This window comes from Nyctibius grandis, chromosome 11 (genome assembly GCF_013368605.1).
Source record: "Nyctibius grandis isolate bNycGra1 chromosome 11, bNycGra1.pri, whole genome shotgun sequence".
Classification (NCBI taxonomy): Eukaryota; Metazoa; Chordata; class Aves; order Nyctibiiformes; family Nyctibiidae; genus Nyctibius; species Nyctibius grandis.
In genome coordinates this window covers 23,721,104-23,744,909 of record NC_090668.1, presented here as the reverse complement: position 1 = coordinate 23,744,909, position 23,806 = coordinate 23,721,104, and the positions used below count along the sequence as shown (strand labels likewise).

At 39.3% G+C, this 23,806-nt stretch overlaps 1 protein-coding gene across 5 annotated transcripts; it reads left to right on the top strand.

Moving 5' to 3' along the window:
* Positions 1-810: 810 nt before the first annotated feature.
* On the top strand, positions 811-17,820 carry LINS1 (lines homolog 1). Of its 5 annotated transcripts, none has more exons than XM_068410293.1 (8): positions 931-979; positions 1,742-1,766; positions 5,151-5,694; positions 5,788-5,877; positions 7,107-7,248; positions 7,513-8,097; positions 11,445-11,625; positions 12,609-17,820. In XM_068410293.1, the coding sequence occupies exons 3-8, from the start codon at positions 5,287-5,289 to the stop codon at positions 13,504-13,506; spliced, it is 2,304 nt and encodes a 767-aa protein (XP_068266394.1). In that variant the 5' UTR covers positions 931-979; positions 1,742-1,766; positions 5,151-5,286; the 3' UTR covers positions 13,507-17,820. The 5 variants fall into 5 exon arrangements, with proteins under 5 accessions (XP_068266395.1, XP_068266393.1, XP_068266391.1 ...); XM_068410291.1 differs by lacking the exon at positions 931-979 and adding an exon at positions 2,501-2,574 and having other exon boundaries at positions 1,163-1,766; XM_068410294.1 differs by lacking the exons at positions 931-979; positions 1,742-1,766 and adding an exon at positions 811-875.
* Positions 17,821-23,806: the final 5,986 nt, after the last annotated feature.

The following is a 23,806-nucleotide window of genomic DNA, read 5'->3' as shown; positions in this document are numbered from 1 at the left end:
AGTGCCAAGGCCCGGCGGCGGGGAAGGCAAGCCAGGGCGCCGCTGGGGGAGCGGGGGACGCGCTCCGGAGGGGCCCGAGGCTCCCCTCCACCCTCACCGCCCGGGGAGCCCCCCTCCGCCGGCAGCCCCGGGAGCACGGCGGCGGGCCCGGAGCCTGCCCGCCGACCCCCCGCGGCCGGGGAGGGGGGCAGAGGCGGCGGGGGGCTGAGCACCCCCTCCCAAGGGGGGGGCGGTGGCGGGGGGGAGCCCCCTCACAGCCCGCTGAGGGGGGGAGCGGGGCGGAGCAGGCCGGCGCCGAGCCCCGCCGGAGGGGCTGGCCGGCGGCGGCGAGGGGAGGCCCCGCGGCGGGCCACGGGGTCGCGCCCCCCCCACCCCACCCGCCGTGAGGGAGTCTGGGGGCAGACGGGGCTCCGCCGCCCGCCGCCGTTACCTGTCTGCCGCCGGGGAGGGGGTGTGGGGGGGCCGGTGCGCGCCCGTGCGCAGCCGCCCCCCGCGCAGGCGGCGGCGGGGCGGGGGGAGCGGCGGGGCCAGCCGCGGGAGGGGGCCGCGCCGTGTGGGGACACTTTGCACCGAGCCGCCCCCCTCGGCTCGCGGCGGGGGTCAGCGGGCAGGGACTGACCTCCGCCGCCGCCAATCCGCTGCCGCCGCGCTGGGCCCGCCCCCAACCGCGCGCCGCCGCCGCGTCTGATTGGGCGTCGGGCTGACGGCGGCTCCGCCCATGGCTCCTCCCCCTTGCCGTAAAGGCACGGGGGAGGGGGAGGGCTTTGCGACAGAGGAGGGGAGGGGAATGGGGGGAGATTGCGGCCGTTCCGGCGTTTTGACGGAGGAGAGTTGGGCCTTACGGCGCCCTGTCCCCCGGGGGCGGGCGAGTGGAGGTGGTTGCCGAGCAGCGGCTGCCTAGCGGCGGGACGGGGAGGGGAGGGGACGGGCCCGTGTGAGTGGCGGCTCGAGGTGACTAAGCGGGGCCGCGGGCTTCCAGGTAGCGGGAGGAGGGGGGGGCGAGGGGCGGGGCCTGAAGGGGGCAGTCGCGCGCCTCGGGGGCGGGAAGAGGCGGTGCGAGACAGCGGCGGGAGGCGCGAGGGGCGGCGGGCTGAGGGAGAGGCGGGGGGCGCGAGGGGAGCCGAGGGGATTAGGTGGGCTGAAGGCGCTCGGAGCCGGCCTGGGTGGGTGAAGGAGCGCGGAGTCGCGCCGGTTGAGGGGCAGGAGACGGGTAGAGGAGGCGCTGGGGGGAGCGGCGGCGCAGGAGGCCTCCGCTAGCCCTCAGGCCGGCGGGCGGGGGATGTAGAGGCTGACGGGGCCGTCTGGAGCAGGGTAGGGGGAGCGGGCCTGCAGGCCGGGAGCCTGGTGCGGGCTCTTCCTCCCGGCTCCCGCCAGGCCCCTTGCACCGGCCGTTTTGGGGCAGCGATGACACACGGCCGTGCCCTCATCTATGCTCCCAGTCAGACTAGAGGGTCGCTTCTAGTGAGGTCTTCCTACCAGTAACCCAGTGCTGGCATTTCTGAAACACTAGCGTGAGAGGTACAATAAGGGGTCAGTGAGGTCTGTGTAGTCCTGTCTCTGGTGTCTAAAGGTGCTGGCAAAAGAGCAGATGAGGCACCTGGTATGCTTAGGTATCAAAGTTAACAGTCAGGGATTGCGCCTCTCGTAGTAGAGATTTTTTGCAAGCTCTAGAAGGAAATTACATTAATTTAGAGGGGTTTACAGTATTTCACCACTGATCGGAAGCATATTCTTTATTGAGAGATGAGCCTGTAAAGTCACTGCAGGTACAAGTAGTCCAAAGTATATTTTATTTCTTAAATGATTCAACCATTGTACTGTAAGGAGATCCAGAGCATTCAGACTCGTACCCAAAAGTCATGGACTGTGGTTTCATTTTGCTTTATCTGATATAATTTTTAAATGAAAATAGGTTGTTTTCGATAGTTTGTTTTCTCACAGTAACATTTAATAGTATGTATAACAGGGAAAGACTAATGTAGGGACTTGACAATAGCTTTCTCTAATCATGCCTCTTCACTAATATCTCTGAATAATTGTGTGTCATCGTAAGCCGTTTGTGTTAGTAAAAAGAAAGTAAAATGTGATATCAACAATGTTAAAATCAATGCTTTCTATGACTGTGCTAAACTAAGTATCCCACCTTGTAGAAATAGACATAGTTTATAACTTTGATTTAGGATATTCTGGAGGTGTTTGCAACCACTTAAACTTGACTTGCTTGATTTATGATGGTCCTTAAACCTTATAGGCTTCAGCTGCCATCTTGAGTTTTCATCTCCAGTTCTTCCTTTCCTTTTCCATCAAGTTTCTTCTCTCATTCTGTTTGTACCTCCACATGACTTTGGTTTTGATTTTAAAGCCTAACTAAAGTAGTCATGAAAATAACGTATAACAAAATATTTATTTGTTTTTTTTTCCTCTATAGTTTTCCTTTCTGTCTTTTACCTGATCGGTCTACATATAAGGTTTTTCAAACTGTTTCCTGTTGTTTATGCAGGAGGCTGGCACTGTGAGGCGTTACCTTAATTGGTTTTTAGATGCTGTCATGAATAAATCAGATGAATAATACAAGTAAGGGTTGGAGTTTGTAATTTCTTGTGTATGAATATTCTTCATGCTTCAGCTTTGAGTTTCTCACTGTGCTCTCTTACCATGTCTGAAACAAATTTAGTCAGTCTGACATTTTCCCCTCTTTGAAGTAAATTTCTTCAAAATAAGCCCCCTCACATTTAATTTCCTTTAATGACTTCTAGTTGTGAAGTGTTGTCATGTGTGAGTGAGACATACCTTATAGAAGTTTTTGTAAACTGTTCTGCAAATTAATGGTATGATGTAAATGTATTATGGTAGGATCAGAGAAAGCACAACCAATATCGTGGTGAAGGTAAAATCTCATAGTGCATGTCCTAGAGGAGTTCTAAATCTCTTCTGCCTTAACAACCTTGCTGTATCGTATGAATTTGTGCACGAGAGATCTGTTCATTTACCATGTTGGATGATAATTCAAGTTGATCTTGAACACAGAGGTAAATGTGTTGAGATAATTTTACTTTATTAGGTATTTATCCAGGAAGAAATAAAACTCAAAGGTAGGAACAATTGCTATATAAAATATTCAGAGTGATTTCTGAAGAAATTTTACAAGGTTTCAGGTCATAAATTTCCACCTCAAGTAGAATTCCAAATAGATTCTGCAAACAAAGAAGGAATTTATTGTCTGAAGTATCAGTTGTATTCTTAACATCTAAAATGGGGAATATGGGAAAGGATGGGGGAAGGGTTCTTAGCTCTATCAATCATGTGAGGGTTAGGTGAATAAGATACTATAACATTTTGGTGTGGTCAGGTCAGCCGTTGCTGAATGTGTCTGTAAAAGTACCACACCAGAGTGAATTGTAGATCACTCCCTTCAGGCAACCTCTTATTCTCTAGTTTTAGATTCTTTTCTGAAGGAAATACTGCCTGAAGGTGGAAGAAGTGAGGAGTCTGGGTAGCACATCTTGGTTTACTCCTAAGCCTTTGCACCTGTGGGAAGCCATTTTGTCAATGCATACTTCAATTGCAGTTAAAAAATCAAATTGTAAAAATGAAGGTGTAATTCTTAATGTTCGATAGTGTTTTAAAAACTTATGAAGATTATAAACTAAAACAAAGTTGCCTCATATACTGAATTTTATAGATTCATTATTTTCTAATCTGCTAAAAAGCAATAATACTTTAAAATATTTGGTGTGATGATAAATGCAGGTGTAATTGATACATAGATGGGAAGATCTTTAGAATTTCTTACCAGTTGGAAGACTGAGCTGTTTTCTTCCATTAGTGAGAAAGGGGAAATGTAACATTTAAATAAAAGCCAACTACAGACAGGTGGCTTCAGGAGGCTACCTGGAAGTCTACCTGGTTGATTATGGCAGACTTAAAGATGGGGATCCAAAAAGCATGCAAAAAAGAAAATTCCTATAAACAACATAAGCCCCACTCCTAACTTCACAGTAGATAAAGGTAATGAGTTTGTTTGGGTTTTTTAATTGAAAGAGTTCTGGTTAGAGAACATTTTAAAATAGTCCTAAAAAAGATCGGTATTACAGACTAGCATCACTCTTAATATAGGTGAAAAAGAAACCCTGATGTTCTTAAGTATATCCTTTTTGTTTTCTGGGGAGATATCATATCAGTCTAGCCATTTAAGTAATGGTTAGAAAATTGTGGGTGCTTAGGTGCTCACACTTTAAAAAGAGATTTGAATTCTTAATAACTCTTCTTTTTAAGTTATAATGAATGTTCCAGTGTTGTGATTGAAAGATATGTTCCATTGACTTGGTGATAAAGGGGGTTTTTTTTATACCTTTCCTCAATACGGTTAAGTATTTTTATTGGCTCTTAATAAGTTTTACATTTTGTTTTTTAAGTATTTTTTAATTTTAAACTTCTCAGTCACTGGGCCCTTGAGACCAGCCGTGTGGCATTGTTGGTCCTTTGCATTATCTGAAAACCTCTTTTGGGTTTCAAGATGTAGGTGCTCAGAATGAGGGTTCTGCACATGTAGATGTAAAGGAGTTCCTTGGTCCTCTGTACTAAGTTAAGAGCCCGGTTCTCCCCTCCTGTATATTCAAGCTACTCACCTTGAGCCTGTGTAGCAGAAGACAAGACTTGTCCTTTGGTTTCTGTTTTTTTGAGAGGTGTTGCCTTATCCAACCTTAGTGGAGCAATAAACATTGCCAGTTCAGACGAAAATTTGCAGTTGAAACTTTGTGCCTGTTTTTGGAGGAATCTATCACAAAAGAAATTAGGTTTTAGTTGTTTTAGCAACGTAGAGAAAGATTTGATTGAAGTTCTCATGTCTTTCAGAAGTAACCCCTAGTAACAGTCATCGTTGGTTTTGTTAGTTCCAGCAAGTCAATGCTGGTGTCACTAGTGTAAGGTTGGAACTGTAAACTACTTCATGGCACGATAATTCTTGTATCATTTTAATGTCTCACTGGGAGAGTTTTGTGCAACTATCACTCTTGCTGTTTTTAAACAGTGAATGTGTATTTTCAAAGTAAGTTTAATGATGGTAGTATTAACTCTAAAAATATGTGGTTTTCTTTTGTATCTTTCTAGTTGTGTGTTAAGTTCAGTAATAGCAAAATATTTATTTCTAGGTAACATAGAAGAGAAATGCCTAGTAGTGCTTCTGTTTCTCTTACGGGATAAAAATCACTTCGAAGCTGATTTGCAGTGACTGTGGATAATCAGTGAAGACATACGGCATTTTCTGGAATATTGAATGTTCTCATAATGAAGATCTCTCTTCTGCAGCAGATGTATAAGGACGTACTGGTAGGCATTCCACTAGCAAAGGAAAGCCATCATTATACGTCTTTACTTAATCTGGTTGTTGAGCAGTCACCAGAAAGAGATGAATCATGTAATCGGACGCATCTGCCATCTACTAATGGTGGCATTAGGAGCCATCAGGACACTGATATGCCAGATGCAGTTGTCCCTACAACAGACGATATATCAAACAGCTTTGCGAACATGACCTCCTCATTCTGTCCACGAGAAGTGATGCTGCTTCAGCTAACCTTGATCAAGATGATGGTTGCTAAAGCAGAGTCCCAGGAAATTGAATTCAATATGAGACAGAAGTATCGTGAAATCTTTGTCCTTCTTCTGAGGGAGGCAAAAATTGACTCAAAATTGGTAAGCTTTTATAAACTTTTGAAAGATCGTTGTTAAAGGAGGGGGGGAAAAAAGAACATGCCTTAGATACTTTTTCTTTCTACATGTCTGCAGATTTGTCTACTTGGTAGTTACGATCAGCTGTTATCTCACATGGCTTCAAAAAGTTTGGCATCTCTTGTGTATTTCCAGCTGAAGGAAGAGGTGAGTATGGAATAACTTTTCACAGTTTAAAAAAAATGCCTTAGTGAATACGTGCCTTCAAGTTGTTCCATTTGGCTCTAGAGCCAAGTTTTTATATGGTTTATATGGCACAGAAGCAGTGACTATGTGACTACTGTAACATCTAAAAGTACTTCTGAAGAGGCTCCTTTTGTAAGTAGACCCACAGAGCGACATCAGGACTGCTCCATTCCTCCATCTGTTGCCTGCATGTCTACTCTGCTCCAGCTTTCTGAAAGGCACATCTGCAGTCTGCTGATGTTCAGCGTACAGACTCTGGTACCAGTCACCTCAAAATGCCACACAGTTTTGTTGAATCAGGAATGACATGAAGGTTGTACAAGACAATACTATGTGATAGTTCTCCCCTAAAGTGTATCTTCAGGGGTTTTGAGTTTTAAGTGATGGATAGGAAAGATATGTAATAATATTCCAAGAGAGTATTTCAAGTGCGTTAGGACGGGCGTGGAGTATAGAAAGGAAGGAGATCAGATGTATAGCAGAAGTTTGTGATGTGAGGTGGAATGTCTTTATCTAGAAAAATCAGGAATTTTATGAAACTATTTTAAGGTAAAATGCGTCTAGATGACAAGAAATGTTCTCTTTAACGTTGCAATATAGGTATTTCCAGAAAACAGTAATCTAGACGTAATATTTTTACAGTTACTTGAGATCTGTTAGGTGATGCAGTAGGTAAAAATCGGTAATAACCTATTGGAATATTCAAATAAGAAAATACAGAAAAGTATTTGATTAACTTTCAATTACTTGAGGTTTTTTTAACTTGCTGTATATTTGGTGAATATATATTGTAGCTTCCATAGTAGCATCTCTGAACGTAGATTTCACTCAGAAATATGTTTGTAATATTTCTTGCAAAGTTGTCTGGGTCTGGAAATTATGAATTCAGATATGGTCTATCTAGAGTATGACCTGGTTTTGGGTAGGTTGCATGACGTTAGGAGGTTTGGTTTTCCGTTTCTGGAAAATATGGATAATTTGTATTGCATGCATATGTGACTTCATGTTTGTAAATACAGACCTACATACTTAAAGGCACTGGACAGATACATTGTTTCTATCTGTGTTTTGTCTATGCCTCCATTTGAATCTTTTTAATGTACTATTTTAAAACATTGTGTTATGATTTAATTTAATTTGCATAGCAATTGTAAGGCATACATGATAGGTTTTTGAACTCATTTTCTTAGGACACTTTGAATGTCACCTGGCTCACCTTTAGTTTGAAGACGCTTTCAGGATTCCCTGTGACTACCCAGGTAGCAGAATGTCTGTGGACTCTTACAGCTATTATCAAGGACATACTGAAAGATGAAGTTTTACCCAAAGCAGGTACTGTAGCAATGTTATGGTGGTATCGATACCCGAGTACCCACTAGGGGGAGGAATGTTACTTGCAATCTCATCCGAAGCGGCTTGGCTAAAGAACACCTATTTTCTTTGTAATAAAGAGAGCGACAAAGTACTGTTAAAAATGTAGTGGTTTAAACATGCTTAAAACTTGAGCATAGTCATAATCGCCTGTTTTCTGCTTATTTGATGATTTAGCTGACTGTGTTACGCTCCAACTCCGTAACATTCTTCTTGTTGCTGTAGGTATTTTGAAGAAGTTGTTGGCTCCTCTTGATGCTGTGCTTGAAGGATTTTATAATTCCATTCTGTTCCATCATTTTGACAGTCACCACTATACTTCACCGTATTCTGAAGCTGCGAACAATTTGATCAGTTTTATAGATCTGCTTGAAGCACTTTTGGCTTCCAGAATTGAATTAGAATTACCACTCAGATGCCAGAGAGTGTTATTTTTGAAAGTTTCTTATGTCCTGAACCTCATTACCTCATCAATTCACTATCTAATCAAGAAGAAGCTCATTATGCTCCTTAAAAAATGTGTCCTGTACAAGTCTAGAGAAGATGCTAAAAGTGGATCACTGTTCTTACAAAACTCATATGAGGATATGCATGCACTGAGTGCTGCTGTTCTGCAAGTTGTGAACTTGACTTGGCTTAATCAGATCCCACTAAGTGAAAAGGCCAGCTGCTTTGGAGGCAGTGAAACTTCTCCTGGAGCTGATACTCAAGGTGGTTCTGACCAAACTGTTCTCAGAGCCTTAAGCCTGGTTGTGCTTAAAGCGCTGGAATTCAAGTTTCAGAACTCTGCTACAGAAGCTGAAATCAAAGGTAATAGTCTGTTTTAGTTTTGTTCATTAAGCAGCAAGAGTTTTAAAGCTTTCAGACTTTGTAGTCACAGCTCATTAAGACTGTAAATAGAATTCAGCTGAATTAGTGCTGGTGGGAGGGAGGAAAGGGGAGACCCACCCAGGAAACTGCTATCACTGAGTCCTGCCTAATTAGTTGTCTCCTTGCATTTTATCCTATCCTTAGCCCTGCAGTATGGGGGGCTTGAAACAGCTGCATTTGGGATTGGAAACTTTTCCTGTTAAGAATGTGTGTTGATATTTTAAATAGTTGAGCCAGCTTGGGAACACCAGGCTTTTCTCCAGTTGGAAAAGAAGAGAGTCCATAGCACAAACATCTGCTCTGGTCAGGGTGGGGAACTAAACTGAACTGCAGGTAACACTCTCCTGTTTTCTAATGTGGAGGTAAAACTTTAAGTACCATTATGAACTTATCTTGGTTGAAGGTACTAGGCATTACTGTTGGACAAATAATGTAATATGGCAAAACCAACAGTGGCAGAAAAGGTAAAAATAAGGAAGCTATAAAGTAAGAGACAGGAAAATTATGGGACTTGGCAGAGTGTAGTAGTTGTGTTCTTCACCCTAACTTACAGGTCTAGTCCTTTGTTAGTAGATGTTAGGCATGCTTTTCATACCTGCTTACTTGAGTTTGTTTGTCCTGCTGAACAGATGAATGAGATTAGCAGAAGAGCAGATCAGGCTCTTGTGCTCGGGCTGTGCCCCAAGGCAGGCAGTGGGGTGGCAAGGGAATGCTGTGTAAGTTGCGTTCCTGACAGGAGAGGACGCGTTGCTGTCAGGCTGGTAGCCAGTTAGTAGTCTTCTCCTATGCTATAATGAAGTAGTGAGGTGAGGCTTTTTGTGTGAGAGACTCTCCTGGAATCCCATCTTCCCACTTGCTTTTTTTACCTATGAGAGGCACATGATGCGCATCACCTGATGTAAAGCTATCTGAATGGGGATGTGCAAATTCTATGATCAAAGCGTCTTGCTGTCCCTGGATTACAGGCTTCATGGCAAAAATGGACAGGCAGTTCTGAAGCAGTGTTTCTAGTCAAATACAACTGAGAACGGGTGTTCCTTATTGTCAGCTGATTGATCATATGGCAAAAAGTAAAAAAAAATATTATATTTTTTTAAAATAAGATGACATTTTACAGCATTTTAAATATATTGAGGCATTTTAATACAAGTTCTAGATGTAAATGTTATTTTACTTTTTATATTTCTACATTCTGTAGCAAGCATAAAATCAATTTTTAATTCATCTGACTGCAGAAGAACTACAGACTTCTGTAAGACAGCTTCTGACACTTTTTCTAGATTTTGGAAGATGTTATATTTGTGATGCCAGTTGCATTCTTAGAGTTTTTTAAGTATCTGTAGAGAATATTTTACTTATGATCCACCTTCACATAGAGACTGAGATTGTCTAAGAACAAGTGAACAGAAAAAATGTAGGTTGAATCTATTTTAGATGCCTCTATGAAAAGTCTTTCTCAAAGAAAAAATTCTCCTTTCTTTTCCAGATTCAGGACAGAAAAATGAGTTCTTTAGATTCAAGTACCCTGTCAAGAGGAATTTCAAGTTGAAAGGAATGGTGCTTCTATTTTAGTGACGTTAAATTAAGTGGTTAAAACAAGCACCAAAATGCTTTAATATGCAAACTTCCCTTCCGGGGAGCTGGTTGATCTTATCTTTTTTTCATTAACATGAATTACAATGGCTTAACTTTAATTCATTTCGATTTTGAGAGTAATTTCCAGAGAGCTTTGATTTATAGGGAAGAATTTCAGTCTGAATAGTAACTATTAATAACAAGGTAATTTGCTGTTCCTGTTATTTGCTAAGAGGAAAAGCAAATCTTAACATGAAGGAAAACTACATAACGATGGTTTTGTAAGTAAAATTGATTCCCATGTTGCAGGAAATTTTTCAAAAGTGGTAATCACTGTTTATGTAAGTGATGCAACTGTGCTCTTCAAGCCATAGTGTACTTCCAGCAGCATTAGGGTTTGTTCTTAAGGAGTACCTTTGGGGTAAAGATAGATGTCGCTATTTTTTTTCCTGTTCCCTAAACATTGAATGTATGCTGTGTTACATGAAAGACTGGTAGCTAGTACCGTACTACATAGTACGTACTACACGTATGTAGCACATACTATAGTATGTCATTAGTATTGAAGAGGTAAGTTTCTTGACTTAAGTGAAAGAGTGTGCCTGTCATATGAATAAAAAGTGATTTTTATGAGTAAGCTACTGCACTGAAATGGCATAGATTTTGAGCTGCTTTTCCCATACAGGAGTTCAGTGTTTAGAGGGAGGGGAAAAATGAAGATTTGCAGGAAAAATGCTGCTTACGTTAATCCTTGCAGCAAGGATTTTAGACCTCATAAAGGTACCTTTATTCCCAAGCCTGTATGTACTTGAAAATGTACATCACCAATGAAGAATTTGTTTTATAAAGAGTATGGCTATACTACAAGCTTCATACTTTGTTTTACTGTAGAAATGACAATTTATTTCCATCAACTGTAGATCACTGCAGTTAGTTTCTACAGTGAATCACACTGGGAGGTGTTTGCTGCAGTCCTATCAAAACATTACAGTTGTTGTATTATTTCATGTGGGAAGAACTATCTGAGATGAAATATCAAAGTGCTCGTATTGGATCGTTATATCTTTGTCATTGACCTGATTACAATTCACGTTTCTTCAGTTTGTGATGTACCAGTGAAGCCACCTAATTGGGGAGCTAAGGAATGTATCAATCTCAGCTGTGTAGGTATAGTCACATTTTTGTAGGTTTCCTGATACATGAAAATTTTTGGAGATTCAATCTTGTTCATTAGTCTGCAAGCTTAGGTTGAGAGGTTTCACCCTGTTGTACCCCAAACTTTCTAGGTCACCTCTGATTATTCTTCCTTGAACTCCAAGGAAATGAAGAATGCTGTTAGGTGAATAAATTGTGTCCTTAAGTTTTATCTGTCTTGGGCGGGGGCAGTCCTGTATCTAATGAGTAAATTAATTTTCTGCAGGTTACTTGTAATTGTTAACTTTGGCATCTAAACATTGGTATGTGTAGAGTTTAGTAGAGTAGCCATTCACATTGAATTTAGGATTAGATAACTGCTTATGGTTTTCTGCAAAATATTTCTTGATTTCTTTGGTATCAAGAAGCAAGAACTAATCTGTAAAATTTGATGCTGTGTTAAATCAGTTGAGCTAAGGAATGATAAATGCATTCATGAACTGTTAATTAAAAAAATGTGTATGTTGTTTGGTAACAATGGATGTATAACAAAATTCACAGTGACTTCTTTTTTTCAGGAGACTTCCAGAGTTCCATGTCCCAGCTATTGATATTCTGGAGGAGTCATGTGAAATCTTCCCCACAGTCTCACCCAGTTGTACATCACTGTGAATGGCTCTCCTTGATTTTCATAGAGCAAGATGATGATATGTGGGAAGCTGCTAAAGCTTTATTACTCATTTATTTAAAATTGGATAGGTTAGTGTACATTTTATTTGACAGAACTATGAAGAATAGTGATTTAGTGAGGTTAGTGTGATACACGTAACATTTCCATTGATTACTTTTGTATAAAGAAAAAATATTTTTAATACTTTAAAAACCCTCAAGACAATGTAGTAATGTATGGTGTAAGAGTTGTTAACTTTGCTGATAATTTGATTAAGTGTTTTTTGGATTGAAATGAAGGAGTTGTCCAACAGTTTCCTATTAAATACTCTATCATATCCTGTAATTCATAATAATTGACTTCACAATCTAAAATAGTGGTTAGACACAGATAAAAGGCAAGACTGTTTTCTTTCAACACTGAGAGTTTGACAAGAATGGGATATTATGATTAAACTGAATTCAGAGGCTTCTGGCAAAGTAACCCTCTAAGGATTGGACCCATGTTAATTCTAGCTAGTTGATAAAAACTGTTATTGCTAACAACTGAAATGTGTTCTTCATGAATTTGTCTTGGACATTCACTGCTTCATTGTTGTTTAAATTACCATACAAGATATTATCCTAATTTATAAATGGTCCCTCAAGCTTTAAATGTGAAGATATTGCAAGTAGTATCTTAGATACACACACAGTTCTTCTTAGACACCTACATAAAAGTAGGCCACTCTTTTCCAATGTGCTTGGCATCCTGATAGTTGATCTATGTTCAGGTTTACAAGAATATTAAAATAATTCATGTATTCTAATAACTTTGTTTATTTCAGAATGTTTCCTAAGGAGGAGTGCTGTTTAAGAAGGCCTGCTTTAAGTGCTTTGGCTTCCTAAACTGTCCTATCTTCTAGGCCCACCTGCCTTCTTTCTTTCTCATTCTAATATAAATCTTCTTTTTTTCGTTTTTACTTTTTGGCAAAATCAGAAAAGAGCAAGGATACCATTTTCTGGACATACCTGTTTTTAAAAGAACTGTAAACTTCCATTGAATTTAATCCATTTCATGACTTACTTTTCAGATTACGGCATGATGCTGCTGATAACTTAAACCAAAAAGAGGAGGAAACCTGGAACTTCCTTACGCATGCAAGTGGCTATAATCCTCACTGTATCTTTTTATTTTTTCTAGAAAAAATAGCATTTGATTCCACAGTACTTTTAGATTTTTTGATTTCATCAGAAACTTGCTTTCTGGAGTACTTGGTAAGGTACTTAAAGCTTCTTAGAGAAGACTGGCATCAGTTTGTAGATGTCTGTAACCATTTTGATACCAAACATGGCACTTTTCAATCAATACCTTCTGTCAAGCCACCCCATCAAGAAAATCAAAGCTGTGTGACTGATGAGAGTTTGCAAAATGCTTGTGAACAAGAACCACAGACTCTGATATCTTTGGCTTCTTCTCAAAATTACTTGGTGTTTACAGCAGAGCAAGGTGATAATGAAGTTGCAGAGTCTAACCAGTCTAACTCATTGGTATGCACTGATAGTACATCTCTGCTGGGTTCTCTTCAAAGCCTTGTTAATTATGACAGCTCAGAAGACTCTGAATTAGAATCAGATGGAAAAGAGCGCTTGGTAAGCACAATGCAGGTGCCTTTAAATAATGAGGATGAGATGAGGATAAAGGAAACTAGTTGCAGCTACACAGGTGATAAACGGAATACACTCAAGTCTGAAGTGTTGCCTCTGAAACAAAAGGGATCTGATACCTCATCCTGTTTGACTTGTATGGCGTCTTCGGATAACATCATTACCCTAAGAATAATGCTTTACAAATCAACAAAATGTTTGGAAGAACTGCAAAAAGCTATTTCTAGGTTGCAGAGAAGAAATCTTTTCCCATATAATCCATCTGCTTTGTTGAAACTACTGAGCCACGTTGAGAAGATCAGTAACAACATGAATCCACTATAAACCAAAGATATGTTCTAGTGATTTTTTTAAACTAGTACACTAGGGAATGTTCCCATGAGAATTAATGACTTGTAAAGCTTGTGCCTCTTGCACCTGTCAGTGTATTTAACCTGGAACAGGATAAACATGGTTTTGGTTGACACCTTAAAAATCTGCAATTGCATGCAGTGATATGATCCATTACCTTAGGGTCCTAGGCTTATTCATGGTATGTATGTCAGTGTACAGTGTATAAGGATTTATATTTAGATATTCAAAATTTGATAATAAATTACTAATGTGAAAGCGTATCAACAGTATATAATACTTAAAGTATTGTCAATTATACTTAATGTCATGCTATATATTAAGTCATTGCCAGATTAGTAGTGATTTATGGACTACAGTGCAGTGTTAATGCAACACTTGACTGCCTAGAGGTTGAGCTAAATAAAATATTTTAGTTGGGGACAGTTTTGGTATTTGTACTGTGTGTTGTGCATCAGTGCTTTGCCCTAAGTGGACATTCAGATGTGCTACCACAATCACAGTAATCCATGCCACGCTTTTCTTGGCTGAAGTGCTTAACTGGTGTCTAGGATGTACTTTTTTAACTTTCATTGTTTGCCTGATTTAATCAACGGCGTTATCATTTCACTGAAAATTTAATTTAGTTTTTCTTAATATTTTATTGTATATTCCTTTAGTTAAATGGAAAGGTAGATATAAGACTAATGCATATATTGCCTATTTATAGAACACTTCAGTGGAGCATTATATCTAAAACCAAGCTGAAGTAATGCAGAAGTGAAATTCCCACAGAATTCCTTGCATCCATTACATATTTTGTGTAAGTATAGAATATGTACTTAATAAAGGTGTAATCAGAAACAGATAACTAGAAATTAAGTGTCTGCAGTGTAGAGAGAAGGATATTGTATTTAAATTCTTACATATTTTATTAGATCTAATTTGAATAACCTGAAAAGTAAGTGTCTAAGACTTTGCCTGGGGAGTGTTAGTTCAGAACAGGATCCAAACCAGTGTGTGCACTTAGCAGGAAGCCACCGAATGTTGGTAGCTCAACGTGCAGCTTGTAGTGATCTTACAAGGGTTAGGCAATGGGAAAGTACTGACGACAGACTACTATAAAAATCTTAGACCTCATCAGAACTGTAAGAAGCCGTTTTCCTTTTCAGATAGTCTCTTGAAGGTAAGTGCTCTATTCTGATTGAGAATCAAGTAAGTGCTATTTTCCTTTTAAATAGCTATTTAGTGTTAAATTAAAATAGAGACTGAGTTGAGATGAACAGTTTCTGGAGCAGGTGACTGACCCCCAAATCTCTGTGGCCATCTTCTAGATTAGTCTTGAGCTCTGAACTGGTGAATCAACACTCCTGGGAGGGGAAGAAAACTAGGTGAAGCTTATGGCATAATTTAGCTGGAAATTACAGTGCTCTCCAGAGACACTTGAACGATATGAATTCTCAGACAGAAAGGTTTGAACCTCAGTCTTATTTCTTTCAGGGTGACAGCTGTAATCAGTTGGCAGTTACATAGGAGAGAGTGATCACCTTCACTGGCACGTAGGAGATCTGAATATTCTGTGTGTTTGTTGTGCTTTGGTTTCTTCCTGAGAACTTTTGTGCATAGGAGTAAGTGAGAATGTCAATGAATGGAAACTTTTCCATTCATGCTTATAGTTACTTTAGTTAACAACTAACCTCTGAGTTGTCCAGGGCAGAAGAATGCCTGGTTTCTCTTTACCGTTTGAATTTGGTTATGCTCCAGATACTGAGTTGCTACTTCAAGTCAGGACTAATATGCTTCTGGGTGTGTTCAAAGATGCAGCTCTAGAAAACTTGGGAACTTTTCAGTTCAAACATGGGAAGTGCCTTTGGCAAGGCAGCTGAGCAAGAGTTCTCAAGATCACAATTTTAAGTGGGTAGGTACTCGTGTTTCAGTGAAATCCTTTCCACTATGCTTACTTCTTTTCTAATGTAGCCTTTGCTGACTATGTTGTTTTAACTGAGTGGTTTCATTGTTTTCACTGAACATATCCTTCAACATTTCTTGGTCTATACTTTGCCAGTTGGAAGTATCTAAATTACAACAGTATTTCTCAGACACTGATAAGATAAGCAGGGTGGGAAAGGTAGAATGGGGAGATAATTTTGGTTTTGTTAAGTGCTAGTTGTCTTGTTTGTCAGTGATTACTACAGTTATAAAAACTTTCATGAAGTAAAAATTCAGACATCTCAGAACAGTGTGTAGAATTTAGCAAGAAGGGTAGGAGCTAGAACTTCTGATTTTTGAACACAGCAAACCCAAGTGCAGTTTAACTGTATTTAATTCTTAGGGGCATGAAGGTGATTGTGTGCCCAGTTAGTTATTAGGAGTGATCATTCTCATGTGTTGTACTTCTCGGCCATTGTTTTAATTCTCAGACCCTTTTAGTGGTAAAAATGGGTAAATGTGGTTTGTATCTGGCAACTAGATACCTTAATGTGTTGATGTTTTACCGTTTATGAACTGTAGGACTTGCAATGGAGTAAAACTGATGTAAGTCAACTTTTTTTTATTGCACACAAAATGAGTGTGAGCAGTGAAGGTAGTTAATAGTTCTATGGCTATATTCAAAAAGTCTAGCACAAAGAAAACACCTTGCAAAAGAATTTGTACTTTAATCCATTGGTGAGTGTATAAGGTGGGGTGGTTGGGGTTTGCTTTTTTTTTTTGGGCTTGAGTTTTTACTATGTAAAATTTTTAGGCAGAGCTGTTCTTTTACTTGATAAAGCAAATTAACTCAGCTGCAGAACCTATTACCAGTGTTAAATTAGAACTTAGGAAGTAGGTCAGTTATTACTAGGAGGTTGATGTGCCTAACCTTTGGATACTGATATCTAACAACTTTTCTTGTATTATTTCAAAGCAAGACACAGAACAAATCAGGTGACCTGTCTGGAGGCAGTTTTCTATCTGAGGACTTATCCTGAAATGTTCAGTCTCGATTTATGTCTGTGCAGTTGTTTTGGGGAGTTTACCTTCAACATCAATAGAATAAATTATGCTTTAATGAGGTAAGCAGTTAGCACTACAGGTTCTCACAGGATGTGCTTTTTAAAAATATTTTCTAACTTAAATATTTGTAGAGTTTGATTTCAACTACAGATGAATCCAGGTGGTTCCATGCTTGTGGTTCTTCAAACTGGATTTCCTCCAATATTTTTATGACTGCTTTCCATTGTAGTCTTAAGACTTGTAATACGAGTTTTAATCCTGTAATACAAGAATAAAAACCAACCTTGAGAATTTCTATACTCACAATACTCTTGTAAAGCTGGGAATAAGGAGCCTTGGTTATTCCCTGGTTTACCACTGCAGGATAAGCGTTGTTTGTACTTCTTCCAAAGTCAGTCTGGGATGGTGCCTGAAGTCAGTATCAAGTATTTATCTCACAGCCTTTAGGTGTCAGTAGGAATGAAAATACTGTGGTCATTACAATTTTACTTCTGCATATTTTCCCTTAAAGAGTTGTCCAAATGAATTTGTAAATTGTTGTTGTATTTTGTACAACTCTTTTAGGCTACCTGGTTCACTCTGAAATCTTGTTAGAAGCCAATTGTGTGTGTCAGAATGGATGATAGGCAGTCTTTTACTATTGCTAGCTCAACAGCAGGCGTGGACCTGGACCTGGTTGAGAAACATCTTGGGGATTTAAGTTTTTCCAAGTCGTTGTCTTTTTAAATGTTGTGCAAAGGAGTTTATTGCTGATAACTGTCAGAGACACTCTTTAATAAACAAGCTGACTTGCTGCTGGTGTACATACAGCGAGGAAGGAAGGAATACAACAATACATGTCGTGGTAAAAAGCTTGCATGGAGAATTACAGTATCCTTAGTTATTTCTGGTTCCTACGTACCTGTGCTGCAAAACATGAGTTTTGTCGGTCAGCAATGTCCTTTGAGGGGGAAGATTTGAAAAAATTGTGAAATGTTTGAAAAAAGTAGCACACATAACCTCAGAAGTAATTGCACTGCTCAATGTTGGCTTCCTTAAGTTGGGGAGAAGGCTTGTACGTACATATCCTGAAACTATGTCAGGAGTTCTAGCAGCTAATTGTAGTTGTCCAAGAATCTGCCTCATCTCATCCTGGTGCTAGAGAATTGAAACCTGAGAGATTTACTGTGGAGCTTCAAAGAGCTTACAAATATCCATAGCTAATTTGAAGGAAGTAATAGCTACAAAGAAAACAATGGATTAGATTTTTGGAGCCTGTTTTGCAAAACAGCATGTACTGATTAAGTAAAAAAGATTTGCTGTGAAATGACAGAATCCTGTGTGCTTATTTCTACATTCACAATGTTCATCCTTTGCTTGCTAGCTTTACCTTCAAATGTAATTTTTTTGGAGTTTGTCAGCTCTTAGAGTAACTTTGTTACTACAGACCTTTTATAGCTATTTCATGTAGGGATTTCACTGAAACAGAAATTAATGCTTTCTGGAAACTTACCTCCAGTACTTGGCTTCCTTGATAGTATTTATATTCTTCAAGAAAATCATGTATTAAATAGTGTTCTCTTTCTGCTGACACCACTACAGCTGCTGTGAGAATTAGGCAAAGATCCATTATGCAGCAAATTTAAAACTCAACCAATTTTTCTTTTAATTATTTATCTCCTTAAGGAAGAATCTAGTACTTGGTCATCTTCAACAGAATATTGATCTCTCTAAAGGAGTGTTTCTTCACCTAAGCTAAAAATATTGACCAGTATGATGCGAGTGTCTTCTGTAACTTTCAATTATGAGCTGATGCAGAGGGGGGAATTGCTGGCTGTGAAGCATCAAAGGGATTGTCTTTCAGGATGGATAAAGATTGATGGGCTAAGAGTCATCTAGCAGTGTAATCAAACAACATTTGCAGTGTTGTCTTATGTGCAAATGTTACAAATTGTTGAGGTTTATTTTCATATGGTTGTTAAACCAGTGCTTCGAGCTCCAAGGATCAACAAGGCATCTTTTTTAATCCTATATTATTCAGATTGTTGGAAATGAATTAAAAAACTCTCTGAATGAATTGGTTGGACTAATTGTTGATTCTCTAGTGTTGCAGCCGGAAGATTTTGTGTATTAGTCATCTTCATCTTAAGATACTAATAGCATATGGGAGTATTATTTGAGTGAAACAGCAGTGCTGTATTTGGTGGAAAGGGTGAACTATAGAAGTCAATCCTTAGATACAGTTGTTCTTACTAAGATTTTGTGAGTAGCATGCAAGTTTTAACACGCTGCTTACTATAAATATGATCAACTGAAGTTACCCTTGCTAAATTTACCTTTTCAAACATATTAGAACATACTTAGTGAAAGTACCTTATACAGATATGCAGTTATGTTTGAATTGCTCTAGAATTTCTGGTTATTAGAATTTGACAAGTATGGACAAGGTGATGCTAAATCAAGGGGAAAGAAAAAAAATCTTCTCACCAAGGATGATTTAAAGACAAAACAGACTCGGATTTTGGATAAAGAATGCTGACCAAACTGTAACCAGATTAATTCTTTGCTAAATCACACATACATCTCTGTGCCTCTGGATATGAGTGCAGTCTTAATTGCTGTCCTGGAGGCTTATTGATATACTCTGTGTTCAGTATTTAAATAAAATACAGCCAAGAGTTTGTAAGAACTTGAAAGAGAGAACATGGTTGTGGTATTTATATCCCTCAATTGCTAACTGTGCGAGAGAAGTTGACTAGAAAGCAGTCCTCAGGTAATGTCAATGTCTTTTCCTGGAGCCTTTTTCCTGAGGCATATTTGAAGCCTATTAATAATCCTGTTCTCTGCATTTTAGTGAAGTGATGGCAGCTTACGCCAGCAGTAGAGTGTTAGTGTTCCTTCACTTCTCTCTTTATCCTTCCAGTATTACTACTGACATTCTCTTTTTATCCAATTGTCATCTTCCTTTGTGTTATTAAGGCCCAGATTCTCAGTGTTGAGTTTTCTAATGTGTATTAAAATTCACAGGAACCAAGTTCTGAAAAAATAAGTTAAAAAGATTTAAGCATTTTGAAGATTTTGCCCAATGTGTTCAAATTGTGTGTGTTCCTGAGTTAGTCCTGCAGTGGTGTTCATGTACGGTAAGTATTTATTACCTTAATGCTTGCTCTGTTCAAAATCAGGTAACTAGTCTTCAATTATGACAGATGGCATTATTAATTAATTAGAAATGAATCTCTCCTTACTTAAAACCGTGTATGGATTATGAATCAGGTTGTACTTCCTAGTAAGAAAGGTCTTGAAGACAAAGCTTTTCAAGAGATTGTAAATGGACTTCATCCCTTTTGTGTAGGGGAAGGTTGGTATATTAGGAGAAGATATGAATTCCTGTGAAGAAGAGGAGCTTAGCTTTTAAACTACAGATTGCAAGATTGAGTTATGATATTGATGTCCTTGAACATGTGACCTGGAATGATTCATTTTCAGATTTGTTGATTCTTGAGGAGCAGAAAGTGTAGCAGTATCAAGTCTTTTTACCTTAATCTTGAAGGAATGCCAGGTGGCAAGCGGATGGGTTTCAGTGGTGGTGAAAAGAGAATTCAGAGTCCAAATTATTGTTATTAGATCAAATTGATTCACACTCTTTTGATCAAATTGATTCATGCTCTTTCTCTGTTTATACATATGACTGAGATTTGATTAACTGCCTGCCATTGAGATAATCAGCAAAAATGACTACGTGCTAACAGGCAATACATTTAGAACATTTATCTATGGGCTCCCCAGATGAATTTTAACTTTTTTGTGTAAAGGAAAACAAAATAAACCCTTACGTTTTGTGGTTTTGTTTTTTTTTTCCCTTCTTCCCCCTTCAAGTGTCATCATACACAACAGCTCTGATTCTAGACGTTTAAGATTTAATAAAGTCTCAAAAGATTTGCCAAGAGGGTTTTCTCTACTGAGAAAGTTAACTAATACTATAATCTTTCTTGTATAACTGCTTAGAAGCTCAGGTGAAAACTCACACCCAATATGTAAATTTACTGTAATTTAATTTATGTATTTAACTGGCTGGAAAATGGAAATAAGTGAATTTTGTGAATTTTTCTTCTTTTGTTCTAATATTTTTTTGACTGAACCTATACATAATTTCCAGTGGTTTGTGAAATAATTATTTGGGCCAAATACATGCCTCTGTCAACTAGTTATATTTAATTGTTGTATTTTTGAGTAGGTGTTATGCTGCAAGTAACAAGTAGTAAAACTTAGATTTTTCGTGTGTTTTTTTTTTTCTCAGTGAGACATACAGACTAAGGTGGTGGGGTTTTTTTGGTTGGTTTTCTTTTTTGCAGCATCCAAATTTAAGATACCTGAAGGATAAGTACTATGAAAGTGCAGCGATAATTGAAAGGTCAGTGGGTAGCTTTGATCAAGAGGGCATGGTTAGCTTGTTACTTACCACGCAGTATCTTTAATCTTGTAGTAGAGTCCTGTGTAGGTGATGAGTGCTACCTAACAAATTCTCCTCAAAAAGTATGTAAACTCCCATTTTATTATTTGTAGCAGCCCCACATTTGCTCCAGTCAAACGTGTTTTTTGTAATTTAGTGTAACAGTGAAGAAATCATGGACTAAGGCATAAGAGGTGTTTCTGCCAATTACCTATTACGCTACTGGCACAGTATTAGCCAAGTGATATATGAATCAGCTTGCTCTGGGCTTTCCCAGTTGGCAGAATCTTCCTAAATGTTCTGCTTGGTTCGTACTAGTGGTTCAGATGTAGGAAAATATGGAGATAATTTAGAGGAACAGCAAAGCCATAATACTACCTTTCTGAAATAATCTTTTATGTTTAATATTTCTCTGGTGCATCAGTTTATTGAATACTGCTCTCAGTTTTATGGAAGGACTGAAGCCATGCAATAGCTGCAAATATAATACCTCAAAAAGAAAAAAGAAAAAAAAAAAGCTATATCAACAAAACCACACTTTTCTCTGAAGGGAAATAAATGAACAGGATCCAAATATTGCCTGGGTCACATCTTCTTTTATTGCTGGGGGTATCATCAGTTACTGTTTTGTGTTTATTCTGTTCTTGTACTCTACCATACCCACCTGCTATTGGCTTCCTTCAGAGACAGTATGCTGGGTGAGGTGAAACTTTGGTTCAGCTCTGACATGTCTGTTCCTATTTCATGGGTTGCTGTTTGCTGACTGCAAGCAGGAAGAAAGGGCTAATAAGACGTTCTTTGCTACTGGCTTGTCAGTGAGGTTCTCTGCTTTGAACAACATTAAGGTGTCCTTCCAACCAGAATGCTAAGTAATGCCAACGCTTCTGAATGCTGTTACTTATTCTTTGAAACTGGGGAGAGCTGGTGAGGAATGACTTTCAGCCTTATTCCTTAGTCATGGAATTTAAAAAAAAAAAAAAAAAAAAAAAAAAATCAGACAGGGTTAAGTAAAATTTACATGTTTGTATGGTATCTCTAACCAAACATCCACTCAGTGTATGTTTCCCTCTGCTTTAGGAATTTCAAAAATTCCACTTTATATCTTCTGAGGAACTGGAACACTTTCTATAAAACATTTAGCTGATTGAGGCTGGAAGTATTCCCAAGGCTGGTCAAGAGCAGTGGAAACTTTTCTCTAACTTTGTTTGAAAACTCATACTTCATCTAATAATGCATCTAAAAAGTCAGTGTGAAGTGATGCATTTGGGGTTTCCTTTTTTGCACAATCAGCAGGCGCAGCATCCTCCTGTGCATGTATAGAGCAATATAAGTTGAGACAAATTCTCATCATGCAACAAAATACCACGTGACTTCAAACATTTCTTCATCTGCTATGATGAAATAAGCACAAGGGAAGGCACTTGGCATTACTACTCCCGAGTTTCACCGAGTAGATACATGTGACATCAGGATTGCCTTCAGTCAGAAATCTTGAAGTGCAGCTTTGCTGGGTGGGTCTCTGAAGAATTTGGAAGAGTTCTGCAGATAGGGCGTGTTTACCTCTGTCAAAGTAGTGAGTGTAATGCCTCTTCCCTGCTAATGTGCTTATGTTCGTGTTGACTGCAGCATCATAAAGGTAGGAATTCCTTTCTCTTTTCTTGCCTGTTCTGTTTTGGTTCCCCCGCCACCCCATCAGATTATGGTCTGGATCGTTAGCATGTGCTGGTCTCTAACATTGTCTGTTTTCTAAGGGAAAATTAGAGTAACTCTTATGATAGTCTTCAGGTAAAGAGTGGAGTAAGTGTTAATGAGATTTATATGTTGCCACTAAGTATTCCAGCCTATGAGAACTGCTTTTTACTTTAGAGGAAAGTAGTACAGGTTACAGTAGTAGTTTTGCTTTTCTACTTCTTGTGTCATTATTCTGTAAAGCGCTTCTTTCTGAATGGGAAGGGATGAAAATTTATTAACAGGGAAAAGAATGTTAGCTAATGATGTAAATGTGATTGCATTAAAAAAACCCTTGAATTTAAGTTGCTTGAAAAAGCTAGTTCTAATTTTGTTCTGTAAAATGCTAAGAAAAAAACGTTCTATAAGAAATACAGTTTAACAGAGTCTTTTATACCTGTTGAAGATCTGAAGAAGTTAGTGCTATAAATAACACATTTAAACAGGCTGCCAGAAAGGGTTCTTTCATAGTAACACTATACCATGCAGACGGAGGAACCCCGTGCATTTTTTCCTCTTGCTTTTTGTGATGTATACCTATTTTTAGCTAGCTTCCTAGCTTGGGTCAAATCTTCAGCTGGGATGCCACTGTTGGTGAAGCAGCTATGCTGGTACACGTTTAGCTGAAGATCTCTCTCTTGCGTTTGTTAGGACATGAAGAGGATGCCAGACAGTGGCTGACATAATGAAATATGGGTTGTGTTCTGGCTCCTCCTCTAGTTGGCTTTGTGGGTGGAGAATGTGTGGGCAGGTTAAACTGCAAAGGAGAACATAACCAACAGGAGGACAAGTGAGAACAGAGGAGCACAACAGACTGGGTTTAATTGCTGGTTCAGGGTGGTGTAGAGATCATTAAAGTCAATGCACAAGCTTGAGCCACTACGTTTACAAGACAGCTGAAGAACCTGTTTCGGGAGGCTGCAAATAGGACAGTTTTCCAGAGACAAATGTGCCAGCCCTGTCCCTTTCCCTGCCTCCCAAGGGCTAATTTAAAGCCTTGAGTCATCCACTGTGCAGGTGGAGAGGCCAACAACCTTTGCCTCTGCACCCTCAGGTCCTCTCTCCAGTTCCTTACCAGTCTGCTGTCTTCACATGTTTTGTGGTGCTGTTGTACTTCTAATTATGTGCTTATCCTGGCTACTG

What these genes read in the sequence shown, in the direction of transcription:
- LINS1 (XM_068410294.1), top strand. Translation starts at nt 5,287, where the DNA reads ATGAAGATCTCTCTTCTGCAGCAGATGTATAAGGACGTACTGGTAGGC. An exon ending in TGAAGTTTTACCCAAAGCAG is followed by an intron (nt 7,249 to 7,512) that starts GTACTGTAGCAA and finishes TTGTTGCTGTAG; the next exon opens with GTATTTTGAAGAAGTTGTTG. An exon ending in TACAGAAGCTGAAATCAAAG is followed by an intron (nt 8,098 to 11,444) that starts GTAATAGTCTGT and finishes TCTTTTTTTCAG; the next exon opens with GAGACTTCCAGAGTTCCATG.